Source organism: Pygocentrus nattereri, chromosome 5, assembly GCF_015220715.1.
Source record: "Pygocentrus nattereri isolate fPygNat1 chromosome 5, fPygNat1.pri, whole genome shotgun sequence".
NCBI classification, from domain to species: domain Eukaryota; kingdom Metazoa; phylum Chordata; class Actinopteri; order Characiformes; family Serrasalmidae; genus Pygocentrus; species Pygocentrus nattereri.
In genome coordinates this window covers 31,152,501-31,166,256 of record NC_051215.1, presented here as the reverse complement: position 1 = coordinate 31,166,256, position 13,756 = coordinate 31,152,501, and the positions used below count along the sequence as shown (strand labels likewise).

Genomic DNA, 13,756 nt, shown 5'->3' with positions numbered 1-13,756 from the left:
GCGGCACAAAAACACTGGACAGTATTCACATGTAATAAATACATTTAATTATACATTCATACAGCACACAGCTTAAAACATCTCTACAAATGATAATAGACAACAAACAGAAGACTTTAACCAGCAACTTTCAAACATACTATTGTGTGGGTTGAGTTTATTTTACAAAATATAAAGGACAGCTGTTGCAAAAAAATTAATGTGATGTGATGTAAAAAATGTAAAATGCATATTTTTCTTTTGCCAGTGATAATATATAAAAACATGGCTAACTGCAGGGCCTTTATTTTTCATCTGTATTGTAGCTACAATACAGCTGTGCGCTGTTTGTGAGTTTGCTGATTTGTGCATCTGCAAAGGACTAGCAGTGGCACTGGCTACCATTCATTTTCATCACTTCATCCTCTCATTTCATTTCACTGCTTGTCATTGCTTTTTAACTGTTTCCTGTAGCTGGTGGATCGAGTCTTTGATGAAAGTCTGAATTTTCGGAAGATCCCCCCTGTGGTGCAGACAAAGGCTCCTGAAATAAACGGGCGAGGAGTGGAACTGCGACCTCGGGCCCCCAATAGCTTGGACCCCCAGGCTGCACTGCGCAGACGCACATGGAATCGAGACGAGGTTAGGCCGGTACGAATCTAATCACCAGCTGCGTTCTAGATGTGCACATAGAAATTGAGATGTGTATGTAGTAGGGCTTGTCCAATATGTCAGTTACCACAGTATATCAGTACCTTCATGGCTAACCTAGCATGACGACAATATGTTAAACATACAAAAAAAGACAACTTTATTTATGATCAACTAGTAAAATGATAAATAAGAGGTGAGGAAATCCCGAAATGCTGCATATACTGTGCAGCTCCCTCTCCAGAGCCACAATATATCATTTAAAACTGACCATTTCTGTTGTTTTCTTTGATGTATGTAATAATTGAAAATGTTCATGTCAGTAAGCAAAGTACTCTTTAACTAAAACTACTGTAGTATAAACTTTTAAATAAAATTAAATATAAAGAAAATTAAGTAAAAAAAAGTGATAAATGTTTTTAATTTTTACTTTTTTTTTCATTACATATTCTGTGCCCACACATAGTGTGTGTAAGGTCTGATGTCATTTTGAGCAAAAAAAAAAGAATGTTGTTTGTGTGTAGTTGTGTATGTTCACATTGGGTAACATTGTTTTTAAAATTCTGAAAATTCCACTGTTTGTGTTTTAGGCGGTGTTAGACAGTTTGCTGTTGACATCAGTCTCTCAGCTGTCCTCCAAAATCCGCCAATCTGTGGATAAAACAGCAGGCAAAATCAGGTGAATCATAAAGAACTCCTAGTCATCCTTTCCAGGTTGCAAAACACAGAATACAGTGAATCATTTTAATGAAGTATAATATTTGGGTCTGATGATTTTCTTCTGTCTTCAAGGATATTGTTCAAAGACAAGGACAGGAACTGGGATGACATTGAGAGCAAACTTAGTTCAGAGACTGACATACCACTTCTCAAAACCACTAACAAGGTGTGTTTAACATCTAATAAACACCTCAATCTCAAAGCACACTATTAATCTGAAACACATCAGACAGTCAGTCTAATCACGTATGTCTTACTAATAGTATTTTTTATGTGATCTAGGAAATATCGTCAATTCTGACAGAGCTGAAAAGGGTGGAAAAGCAGCTTCAAGGTAAGGCTTTCTGGAGATGTAACCAGTGCTGCTTTCAGAGAGCTGTGTAACAGTGTCCTGTAAGAGAAAGTTGACAGGGGAAGGCAAAATTCTCTTAACTTTTAATGTAAGTTAATGTAAAGAGATTTTTTTATATTATATAAAGTAATTTTGGAACATTTCTATTGGTCTTTTTAGCTTAAAATGTTCACACAAAGGGTATCTGCTGCACATAAGCGATGTAGAATAATAAAAATAGAAAATAAGAGGGTTTTTTTGACAGTGACATGTTTGAGTGTTCAAAGGCATGTGTCCCTCCTTGCCCTGTCTGCTCACATGATTGTTTACTCATATGAACATCTATACACACTGGAGTTGTTGGCGCAGGGACAAAGTTCAGGATTTTGAGTGAGAGTTGAACTGTGAATAGCCCTGACTAGGGATAGCACAATTCTTGCTTTAATGGAATGCATCAATATGAAAATCATTGCATGAAAAATGATAACAGTGCCATAATAAATGTGATGAATATATGTCTTTTTTTTAAATGGAACTTATTACCTTACTGCTGTCTCCCCAAAGCACACACCATATGACAACAAGTCTAGATAAAGGTCTCCTTAGATTTATTTAAATAATAGTTGTATAGTTCATTTGTGTTACAAGGAACTTCTATAACTATGATTAAAATATACTGATAATAAATACTGTGTATTAACCAATTCATCCCAGCATTTAGAAACCGAGTAAAGCACTGTAAAACTATGATAATCTGCCTCTGTTAGTGTTTGTTAGTTGTGGTTCAGGTTTCAGATTTTATGGTTACAGTTGGCCTTGCTGGGTCAGGTTCTGACTTCAGTTTCATGCGTGTGCAGACCTGTAGCCACAGTAAACATGTAGAGATTCAGTGGATAAGTGGTTTTCCGTATATTTTCCTATTTGTCCTGCAGTCATAAATATCATGGTGGATCCTGACGGAACCCTAGATGCTCTCACCAGTCTGGGCTTGGCCAGCCCCACCACATCCAAACCCAAGAGCAGCCCATGGGAGCCTCAGCCTGGCAACGGAGCCTCAAAACCCATCTCCACCATCTCACCCAGCCGAGAGCTACCCAGCCTAGGGCTCGACCTCAGCCACACCCAGCCCAGCGCAGGGGGCAGTGTCATTACCAACAAATAAACTGAGATGAACTTCCTAATACATGACTATCCATAAAAGAATGAACCTTAGCTTGTACATACTTTATGTATTCCTCCCTCTGTGCCCTCCAAGATTGCTACGTGGGAAAAGTCCATTTTCCCCCCTCAAGTGCACCAGTGAAGGTCACACCTGTGGATCTGGACCTTGACATGCAGCGCAGCTAAACAGACGCAGCTGCTAATGCCAACAGGTGAGAGGCCACTGAGCTGCCCCTACATATCATCATTGGTGTCAGAGCCAGCTGTGTGTGCTGCAAGTGTGAATGCTCCCATCCAAGCATACCACAGGTGGACTTTGTTGTGAACTCTTTCAATTGCAACTCCAGTGCCTGTCTGCTCTGCCCTGTAAGCAAACCCTTCTACTAATTCTAGATCTTATATTGATGATCAAATTGATTTCTGCTTTAGAAATTGTATGTTGTGTTTGATGAGAGGGAGCGTTCTCAACGTACTGTATGTACTGAGTCTGGTGTCTGTGTAAGGTTGGTCTTGTCAGATTAATAGCCCTTAAGACCAAAGACTAAGACCAAGACTCTGCAATGAGACAGGTGAATGGTTTTCCGGGAGATTTAATGGACAATTACATCAGCAGGAAAATGGAGAGGTATACAACGCTGTATAAAAGTCAGAGACCACTCTTCGCTTATTGAATTTTTAGTAAAAAAACGCCCTTTAAGTACAAGTTATTCATTTTCAGTACTGTGAAAAAAGCATTACACATATACAGGGTGATTCAAAAAGTTATCACTTTTAACATGATTTATTTCACTTGTAAATCAATACAGAACAATGCAGTAAACTGCAAATCGTTGAAGTCAGCATAAAGTTTATAGGTAGATATAATGATGTAGTTTGTTTAATATGGACCTGCTCCAGCTGTACAAACAACATCAATGTCATCCTATGTTCTATAGAGCATGTCAGGTGTTACTGTGTGTACGGCTCTTTTCGGAGATCATCCAGTGTTGTGGAACCAACGGCGAACGCTCTGAACTGTTGGAGGTTCACTATCGGCGAAAATCACGCTGCACAGTTATGACGGGTTCAGTCTTATTGAAGTGGAGAACGCAGAACGCTTTGTGCTCAGAGGGTGCATTTCTTCGCAGACTGAAGGGAGCCATCTTCCAGTGACAGTCAGAAACTCTGTGACCCCCTCTTTCAAGTGGTATGTAATTGGTTTCTAGGCGCCTCATGGTTGTAAAAATATGTCACTTTGAAATCAGATGAATCTTTCTTGGCTCTTTCCATTCTTTTTAGAAGACTTAAAATACTTTCAAATTTCCATTAAATCTGCTGGGATATTTTTCAACATCTCCAAAGTTCAGTCTTAGAAGTTGGTTGCATTTTCTATTCTCACAATCCAAGTAATCCCAAACACTTCAGTAATTATGAGGTCTGGCCTCTGGATTTTCTCCATCTCTCATCAGATAAACCTATTCATCTGATGGTTGGTTTTAGTGGGTCTTGCATGGCTGTTAAGAGTCCAACTTTTGCTGTATCTTTTAATCGCCTTTTGAACAGTCCTGTATTCTCACGTATTTGCCATTGACTTTCTCCTTTCTTATAAAGTGAATTATTATTATTTATGTAATCTCCTCAATATCTTTAAAAAAACGAATAACTACTGAATGGCTGGAAATTTAATAAACAAAGGATGGTCTCTGACTTTAGTACAGTAAGTAGTACAGCAAACAAGAAGTACAATTTCGACAATAGATGTTAAGCGTGAACCAGTTTACCAAAGGAAGTACAACACTATGCGCACGTTGAGCAAGTTTAAATTATATCTAATGCACTTCCTTGAGGATTATAGATGCCATTTTCTTGATTACACAAAGTGCATTGTATGCTATTAAAATGAGCATACATCAACTCAGTGATCTTAGCCATTTGTTTATAGCCAAGAAAGAGAATGATCCATGAAGATCCACTTAATCTTCATTCACTGAACATTTTTTAACCTTTTGGACTAAGGAATAGGTACAGTTGTTGAATACAGGGCTGTCAAAATAGCTCCTCTTACAATGAAATCTGCATCACACAAAGCTCATATCATAATTTAGCTTTATCATATTAGAAGGTATTGAAAGAAGATACAGTATTAGACAAGGCATTAGTGAAATGTTCTGTGGCTGTGTTACTAAGCATCTCTCATTCACTAAAATCTTCTCTGGTTGTGCTGACATTTACCTGAGCCTTATAACGAGCAGGCTTTAATGTTATTGCTTGCCTACACTTTGAGAAAGTTGCAGTCAGTCAGATATAAATGAAGCTTTTTAACAGCAAAAAGTCTCAATTCACTAACTCAATATTTTCTCTGTAATCAGAGAATTGTGACTTTATGTGCGCTTAGGGGTAAGTAGACACCCCGTAATAATTGTTGGGCATTTTGTTAACATTTTCACAGCACTCAAACTCAAAAGTTCATCTTTTTTCGTGGAAGAAGGTGTTCCAGCATAAAGTGTGTGTGTACTGTATTATCTTGATCCCTTTTCCTCTTGCTGCTTGGCTGTACTTATGTTAATGGGGAGGGTGGGGGGTGTAGCCGAACCACTTACCTGGCCTTTCTTTGTGAACCTGTGTGTCGTAGAGAGAGTATGAGTTCAAGCTAGTGCATCTGTAATTAGAACCGAACCGATAGTGAAGATAGGTACAGGACGAAACACTTAGTTTTTTTGTTTTTGTTTTTAAATGTTAGGTAAATGTATGTTGTCACCAAGTGCCCGGTAATGGAAAATGTAGTTCTTGGGCCTTTTAGGAATGGAAATCATAATGTAGCGTGCTGATGTTTCATTTTGCACATCCTGGACTGATGTAGGTAATAATGTTACATGTGTAAAAGCCCATGCAGGGTACAAAAGGACATAATACCAAAACCATAACAGTACATCCTACTGTTCTCTCATTACAGGATGCATTTACAGTGGGGCGATGCCCACACACTAAAAGAGCCCCATCGTTTAGTTTGAACACTGAACGTTTCACACAACAAACGTGTTTGGTACAGTTTTTATGTTTGGGGTTTTTTTCGTCCTTCTTTCGGTTGCTGATGTTTGTGTATCATATTTTTTTTATTTTGTCATTTTTGATAAATACTTTTATTTATTTTTTTGCTTATTTTTGTTTAATGCATTGAACTGTTGCATCACATTTTTGTCTTCTTTTTTATTGGAATTTTTTTGCGTACTCTCAATAAAGGAGGAAATATTTCTGGACCTTTATTTCATTTCTGTCTGCTTTGTCTGCCGTCAACTTTACAGAACGATACACAAAATTATAAAACACAAAATTCCATTGCAGCACTGGACCTGGGAAACTCCAGTCTACAATATATGAAGTAACTTTTTCAATGGCACAGTTTTAAGTAGTCTGCTTAAAATAAAAAACATCATATGGTTACGTTTACGGTAAGTTTCACCCAGTATCAGGGAATCAGGGTGTGATGTTTTCTATCTTTGTATATTATAGTTACTTTAGATCTTCAAAGAAAAAATCTCTGTGGGAATGCAGAAACAAATGTCCATTTATTTTGTATATTATAATCAAGCAAATATTTCAAAATAACTTAAATAACTGAATGCAGTAATTTCTACATTGATATGTTGTGTAAATACTAGCTATATATTCACATGCACAATTATTTAAATACTTCTTAAAATATAAAACTTACACATGTGCTCAAAACATATGGATATACTATGCACTGCATGTGTGTTAGAAAGAGAGAGAATAGGGTTAATACTACAATACAAATAAACTATGTCCAAAAGTATCCAGACACCCCTTCTAATTAGTGAATTCAGCTACTTTAAGGTTACCCATTGCTGACAGGTGTTCAGTCGAACCCACAGCTTGTACAGTCTCCACAGTAAAGCACTGCCTATAGAATGGGACACTCTGGAGCAGCTGCGTAGGAGCCCCCATAGCAAAGGTCACCATTCTGCAAAGCGCCGGCCAGAGGCGTATAAATCTTCCCAGGGTTATGGACCAGTGGAAGTGTGTTCTCTGGATTGGTGGAGCTCCATCAAGTGCATCTAGACCTGATCATCCATCACCAATACCTGACTTCACTAATGCCCTTGTGGTTGAATGCAATCAAATCCTCACAGATATGTTCTAACATCAAGTGTAAAGCCTTCCCTGAAGAGCAGAGGCTGTTACTGCTGCATCTATTTATTCTCTTGTTTCCAACAAAATGTTGGATGAACAGGACATGCTTTTGGATGTAGAGTGTACGAGTGACATACATTATGTCTTGAGTTTCTGGAAGGTTTGTTTTCATGGTGGATTCACCTCTAGGTCTCCAGAGCTAAGCCTTTCCACGACTTTGCCTGCTCTCGCTTATATTGTTCCAACTCCTTCAGAGACAAAGAAAAGAAGAAAATGTTAATACCAAACGCTGCTGTGCACCGTGCTCTTCACACACATAAATCCCTCTCACAGTCTTTCTTTCTCACAAAATGCTCTGAATCGACGAACTGCATTACATGAAGTGTTAAAGTAAGCTGATACGAACCCAGAACAGTTTGTATGCTAATGGAATGTTGCTGCATTTGCACTAGTCACAAACCTCCATTAACCTATTAAATATTACAGTTCCCTGTGCTCCTATTGGCTGCCCACTGCAGTCAAAGGACAGACAGGCTGTAGACATACAGAGTGAAGCGGATCAGGCGAGGTGGTATGTTCTGAGAGGTTACTGTAGGTTAGTTACAGAGGTTGCTGAATCCTCATTTTATCACTCTGGAGCATCAGTCATTAGTCTTTAGTACGCTACACGTATGGCCACGAAGGTCCAAGTGTGGTGATAATTCAAAGTGCTGACTTGTAGAAATAAACTACATTTATGCTTCCTTTCCAAAAGTCTGGGGAAAATGAAGAGATGTTTGGATTAAGCCCAAAAACACCATCTGTGACTACACACTATGTTTTGTCCCTGAAGCAAAAGTCATTTCAATTACCCGTATCAAGGAAAACTGAATTATCCGTTTTTAAGAGCTTGGTGTTTTATGTAAATGTTAAAGATTCAAAAATACACCCATGCAGTCCAGACAGAAACCACACTGCAAAAACAGCTTATTTTACAAGTTTTGTGATGTCAAGAAAACCAAAACGTATACATATATCCACCTATACAGCCTAGAACAGTTTAGCTCTATTCATTTACAGTCTTGGAGTGTTTCAGCCAAGCCTGCTTTTTGAACAAGGACAGAGATAATTTCCCTATACCCCTTACAAAGCCATAGTATCAAAAACAATCTGCCTAAATCTAAGGGATAATGGATAATTGTAACTGTTTTGGCACATAAAATCAACAAAAAAGTCAAGTACGTTCAGGAAAAATATAAAATGATGTGCAAAACCAAATATAAACCATGAAAAACATTCATCTCAAGTCTGGGAATTGTAAAATGTCATGACGGTATTATGATGAAAACTGTAAGAAGGAATCCCATTTCTGGTACCTCATCTTTCTGAGCCCTCATACAGTCTATAAGGGGCTCGCTGTACTGAGGGTCTTTGGCTGGATCCTTCAGCTCTTTGTGCTCTGTAGTTCTCTGAGGAAGGACAGGAAAGAGCTACTGAATTACATACAGCTGCATGGTCTGTGTGCCAGATATGTGTCCATGTATTTTTGTAAATGTGAGTTTGTGAGTACACTTGTTTTTCAAAATGTACCTCAGGAGGGAAAACCCTTTCAAAAACTTTCTTCCACAGGTCCAGCGGGTTTCTAGCGTGCAGTGTTCCAATATCAACATCAATGGTTGGAGGGGATCCTGAATCAAAGCAAAGAACATTCCTTAAAAAATTATACTGTGTGGTGATTTCATATTGCAGGAGAAGCACTGAGGTAAAACGCTGCTTATGTGGCTGCCCTACACTTTCCCACTTTTCATGCTTTTGCCATGCGCCACCTGCAATTTAAAAGTGTCTTTTGCTAATAAGTAACAGCGAATAAAATACTATGAGTAAAAACCTGGTACAAATACTTTGAGTGACATGCAATGCCTTCAACAGCCAGCAGATGGCTCTTAGCACTCACCTATCTGACTGAGTGAGTCCATGCCAGCTGGAATTATGAGAGGTTTGCTGGGGTCTGTAGACATGGACTTCCTACAGACCAGAAAAATATGAATATTAAATGTGATTTTACAACACTCAACATACAACATAAAATACCTTGTGAAGCTGCAATAATCACTCCTGGCTCATGAGGTTTCTTACCCTTTCTCTGTTCCGAATGCTAGATGGCTCACAAAGCTCCTTGCTTTAGACATCATGGTCTCTGATTTACTGCTAGAGAACTAGCAGAACACACACAGAAAGAAATTTAGACAATAGAAGACAGTGAGAAGCTACCAAGAGGTAGTACCAGCATTTGAACATAAAGTACAAAAGCAATTTAATCTCACTTACAATCATTGATGCACCATAGTAATGTGCCAGGAAACGCAACGTCTTACAAATCACCTTCCTTTTCTCTGACTCGAAGTCCTGCACAGAGACATATAAGCAGGCTTTAAAAGTACAAACAGCTAGCTGGCAGCTGGTCTAAAATTAGGCTTTTTAAAACAATCTGTTTTACGTGGACAGGATGATGCATAAACACACATAGCTATGAGAAATAAACTGAAGCAGCAGCAAATTGAATTTTTACACCACAAAAAAGACAATCTTTCAACTGTTGGGGCAAGAACACACCTCTAGAATCCGCCCCCGTCAAATTCAAATAAAATAAAGGATTTACAGCACTGCTTTTATGTGAATGACGATTCACTCCATGAGCGTAATATAAAACCGCATGAAACGTTAGTTTTGCCTATTTAATTAAACAGTAGTTCTGATTATATCGATTATATAATGATACTATATAAATGTATTTAACTAAATATTAAATAATACAATAAAACAATTATAATAGCAATAAATGTCACCTAACTACCTAATGATTTCTAAAGTAGGCATCTAATGCTAAAGCCAACTCTATGTCTTAAATTATATTGCTAAAGTGGGCATTTTCCCCCAAGGGGTATTTATTACGATTAACTTTACTTTTTCACTGTAATCACCCAAGAATTAGATTGACTAACCCTAAAATTCCTCAGGGAAATTTGAAAGAATGACATAATTAAGATGAAATTTTAGAATGAATTAGAATTTAGAATTTAATAAACTCAAACTTTGATGTGACCCCGTCATTTGTTTAGGAGAGAAAATAAGTAGGCGAGGGACAACTTAGCCTGGGGGCCTTCTGCCCCCAAGATACCCCATATCTGTCAAGGCAACATCACTTTGTTTTAGTGCCTTTGTGGTATGAAATTACTATAATTTTATGACAGGTTGTCTTGAGAAAGGTGGTGTGAAGGTATGAACAAGGTGCCTACCTGAAAGATGTCAAACTTGCTACCGATGAGAAGGAGAGGCACAGGGAAGGGGCTGATGAGCTCTCTGTCCTATTGAACACATGCAGCTTTATGTTAGAGTGGGGAAACAAATGAACGCACTTATTGTTAATAACAGGGGATGCTGATTCTCACCGGGTGATCTTTGGGGAGAACACGCAGCACTCTGCTTTGGTTTTGCTGTTTGCTGGTTCTGGACTCTCCCGGTCTCTGCGGTAAGGCATGCACTTTTTCCACCTGGTTCAGGGCTGCCTGCAGGAGTTTCTCCATGGTGCCCCACAGAGCACTGGGCTTAGACAAATCCAGAACCAGCACGACAGACACAGAGCTGCATGGAGAGGTGTAACAATTACAAAATGAACATCATTAAACGCCACAGGCCTTTTTGCTTTTCCTATTAGAGATGCACCAAATCATGAACTTTATATGGCCGATTCTGATTCCTGATTTTATTTGCCTTAATGTTTAACCCTTAGCTTCTACGTGGGCTAAATGAACACATGAAACTGATATTTCTGGTACCTTCTATGAACCAAAGTCATGGCATAAATAAGACTAACCACTTCTGAATGAACCAAACTGACATTTTAAATCCTTAAACAAAAAATAGTTTGCACGATGAAGGATGTATAATTACAGCAATATGCAAAAGTTGGGATACCCCTAGTCGAAGTGTGTTTTGTAGATTTTCTAAGTGAAAATAAGTTCACACATCCTCTACAGAGAACATACGTCTACACATTTTAATGCACAATTACTGTAAACGTTCTGAATTTACCATAATGGAAAAATAAACTACAACATAAAATATGGCCAGTGCAAAAGTTTTATACTTCATCTTTATTTTTTCCTATATTAAAAATATAAATAGGAATTGTACACAAAACATTTGCAATGTTTGTTCCCTATTGAGTTTGTTTACTTATTGTCCCTTAGAAAATCTATAAAACATGAATCAAACTTTTGCATATTGTCGCTGTCCAAAGAAAAACAAATATCTCCAAAATAGTAATTTTACTGGAAAGGGCAAAAACTTTCTTTGCTTTCAATGTACGTTAATGGAAAAAGTTTCTATTCTAAGCAATTCTGGAGCACTTCTATTAGTCCAATCATGATGAAATGTTCACACAATGTAAAGGACAACTGCTGAGCTCAAATGATGCAGAAAAGTAAAAATCGCAAAAAAATGGGAGATATATGGTTTTCACTGGACAGCGACAATATGTCTGTATACTACATCATTTTTGTATGGGTGTAGCAGCAACATATCAATAAAGCACAAGTGCTCTTATCTAATGTTATTTGTGTCATAAAATTGGAACAAAAATCCAAATAAAAAAAAAAATGGAAATCTGCCTTCCGACTGTGCATTCACTACTACCCATTATTGGTCATATCTCTTGCTCTATGAACTTCAAAGACCTTCCCTCAGCTTTGTAAGAGATCAGGTTTAGCCTTTTTTAAACTATTTTCAATATATCAATGCAAGGAAAGCAGGGTTAACTACATGTAGAATTAACCTTGTTTTTCTCTGGTTTTACTACAAAAGTCAGGACATTTTTGTCCTCAAAGTGAATGAAACAAACACAATCTGAATGTGTGTAGATAAAGACTGACCTGACATTCAGAGGAGTGATGGGTATCTGGACTAGATCTGACAAGGACGTGCCCCCTCCCAGTTCCCACAGGTGGGCTATGTCTTTAGGCTGGGCAGAAGGAAAAAAAAATTCACACACAAATTAAATCTATTAACTCAAAAACTCACTGGACTTTCAAATGAAGTTGAGAAGGTATTTTTTCTAATACCGTATTATGCCCTTTTGCTCGCCTACCAAACGTGTACTCCAAAGCAAGAGTTGGTTTAGATGCTTCATCTCTTGAATCAGATAAGAAATACATCAGATTAAAGACAGAGAACTTTGTTTTAAATGTAAGACCATGTATTTTATGGACAGAACTAAAAGTAATTAAAGGTTTTCACACACCTGTCAAGGCACCTGAGCAATATTGTTGTTTTACCCTAAAAATGACATGTGACAGTGGCTTAGTCTCTCAGTATTTATGCAAACAGTCTAAAAAAAGGATTAAATGGGATTCCTTGCAAAATGAATGAATGATCACATTTACAAATCTTAAGTTAGATACAGAGAATAACTGGAGCACTATGTGTCCAAAGGGTTGCAGACACCTGCACCCTGAAAGCTTCCTCTGCAGGAGCAGCCTCTATTCTTCTAGCAAGACTTTACACTAGATGTTGGAACACTGTGGTGAGGATTTGATTGCATTCAGCCACAAGAGCATTACTGAAGCCAGGTACTGATATTGGATGATAAGTTCTGGAACACTAAAGCCACTTCAACTCATGCCAAGTGTTCGAAGAAGTGTCTGGACACTTTTAGACATAAAATGCATGACCTGTCTGCTTGTGTCAGTTTACCCCAGCTTTACTGCCCATAAACAGCACTGTCCTCTCGCACAGGGCGGCTGAATCTTCCTCAGCATCATCATCAGCAGATCTGCTCTCTCTAGTCCGGAGCTCCACTGCAGCCAAGTCCCACAGCGTGTCTGTACTGCACAACAAAACAACCCTGACTACCAGAGCCTGCAAAAGCTGTACTCAGTCGACGAGTCTGAGAACCGAGACGTTCTTTAGTCATAATCTGTGTTCGCCATATATTAACGGAACACGCACAGCTGAGGTCAAAGGAGCTAGTTTTAGCTAGAACAACCAGAAATCTAACATGAAGCTGAAGTTGGGTTCATATTCAGCTTCTTGTTCAAAATATCCCGTTCCACCTTAAATAGTGCAGCAGTTACATTCTGGCCCGTGAGGCTGCGCCATTTAAGAGGGAACAGGAAAATTCCAACAACAAGCTGGCGAAGATGCTAACAAGGTTAACCTAACACAGCGATTTAAACAGACGCTGGCTAAACGACTGTATTACTTACTTGATTTTAGGCATGACGTCCCCTGAAGTATTTAACAGTTAGTCAATTAATAATATAATTCAGCTCATATTAACAAATGGTAGCTAGCTGTTGCTAAATTAGCTGGCTAGCCCGTGTTTTGGTTACTGTTGCGATGGGTTACAGCGCGGTCTGATGATGTGTGGACCAGGTGCATTATGGGACATAGAGTTTTTCTTTACTTTGCTAAACTACGTCAGTAAGAAACATTGCTTTCATTTGTTAAATTGATTTTATATTAAAAGTGTTAACTGGCTGCTGTAAGAGGATGTAAGAGGATACGACGTGCATTATATATGATTGGCTTGCACTAATGAAAGTGAAAAGAAAAGGTAAAAAGAAAAGTGAAGTACCCAAATATAACTTTATGGCATGCCAGGTCAAACATCCTTGTGAACGAACTTTGTGCCACAGTATTTTTTAGAAAATGCTGAAAGGTACGTCAGTGAAAAACACTGATCTGTTATAACAGTATTAGTCAGAGTGACTTTCTTCGCAGATTAAAAGGAAATAAAACAGTTTT

At 38.2% G+C, this 13,756-nt stretch overlaps 2 protein-coding genes across 18 annotated transcripts in view; one reads left to right on the top strand and one right to left on the bottom strand.

The window, feature by feature from the left end:
• Positions 1–6,084, top strand: part of cep170aa (centrosomal protein 170Aa) — a 70,699-nt gene extending 64,615 nt beyond the window's left edge. For 9 of the 14 annotated variants that reach the window (XM_037538296.1, XM_037538295.1, XM_017690562.2 and 6 more), the window contains 5 exons: positions 454–630; positions 1,221–1,309; positions 1,423–1,516; positions 1,633–1,684; positions 2,614–6,084. In XM_037538296.1, the coding sequence (XP_037394193.1) occupies positions 454–630; positions 1,221–1,309; positions 1,423–1,516; positions 1,633–1,684; positions 2,614–2,843 (642 nt within the window). In that variant the 3' untranslated portion in view covers positions 2,844–6,084. The remainder of the gene's footprint in view (positions 1–453; positions 631–1,220; positions 1,310–1,422; positions 1,517–1,632; positions 1,685–2,613) is intronic. The other 5 variants (XM_037538298.1, XM_037538297.1, XM_017690570.2 and 2 more) reach the window with 1 other exon arrangement.
• Positions 25–13,368, bottom strand: dync2li1 (dynein, cytoplasmic 2, light intermediate chain 1). 4 transcript variants are annotated; one of them, XM_017690574.2, is made up of 14 exons: positions 13,216–13,368; positions 12,704–12,836; positions 12,252–12,286; positions 12,073–12,142; positions 11,884–11,972; positions 10,402–10,594; positions 10,249–10,317; positions 9,281–9,358; positions 9,089–9,168; positions 8,907–8,977; positions 8,543–8,640; positions 8,329–8,421; positions 7,111–7,221; positions 25–1,281 (listed from the first exon to the last, which is right to left on the bottom strand). In XM_017690574.2, the coding sequence occupies exons 1-13, from the start codon at positions 13,227–13,229 to the stop codon at positions 7,159–7,161; spliced, it is 1,086 nt and encodes a 361-aa protein (XP_017546063.1). In that variant the 5' UTR covers positions 13,230–13,368; the 3' UTR covers positions 25–1,281; positions 7,111–7,158. The 4 variants fall into 4 exon arrangements, with proteins under 4 accessions (XP_017546063.1, XP_017546064.1, XP_017546061.1 ...); XM_017690575.2 differs by having other exon boundaries at positions 7,157–7,221; XM_017690572.2 differs by lacking the exon at positions 25–1,281 and having other exon boundaries at positions 5,310–7,221.
• Positions 13,369–13,756: the final 388 nt, after the last annotated feature.

Excerpts from the sequence above, each read along its gene's own strand:
- dync2li1 (XM_017690574.2), bottom strand. Across the intron at positions 12,287-12,703 it reads TTATGGGCAGTAAAGCTGGG|GGTAAAACAACAATATTGCT; the intron begins GTAAACTGACAC and ends TGTCATTTTTAG. Across the intron at positions 10,318-10,401 it reads TTCTCCCCAAAGATCACCCG|GACAGAGAGCTCATCAGCCC; the intron begins GTGAGAATCAGC and ends TGTGTTCAATAG.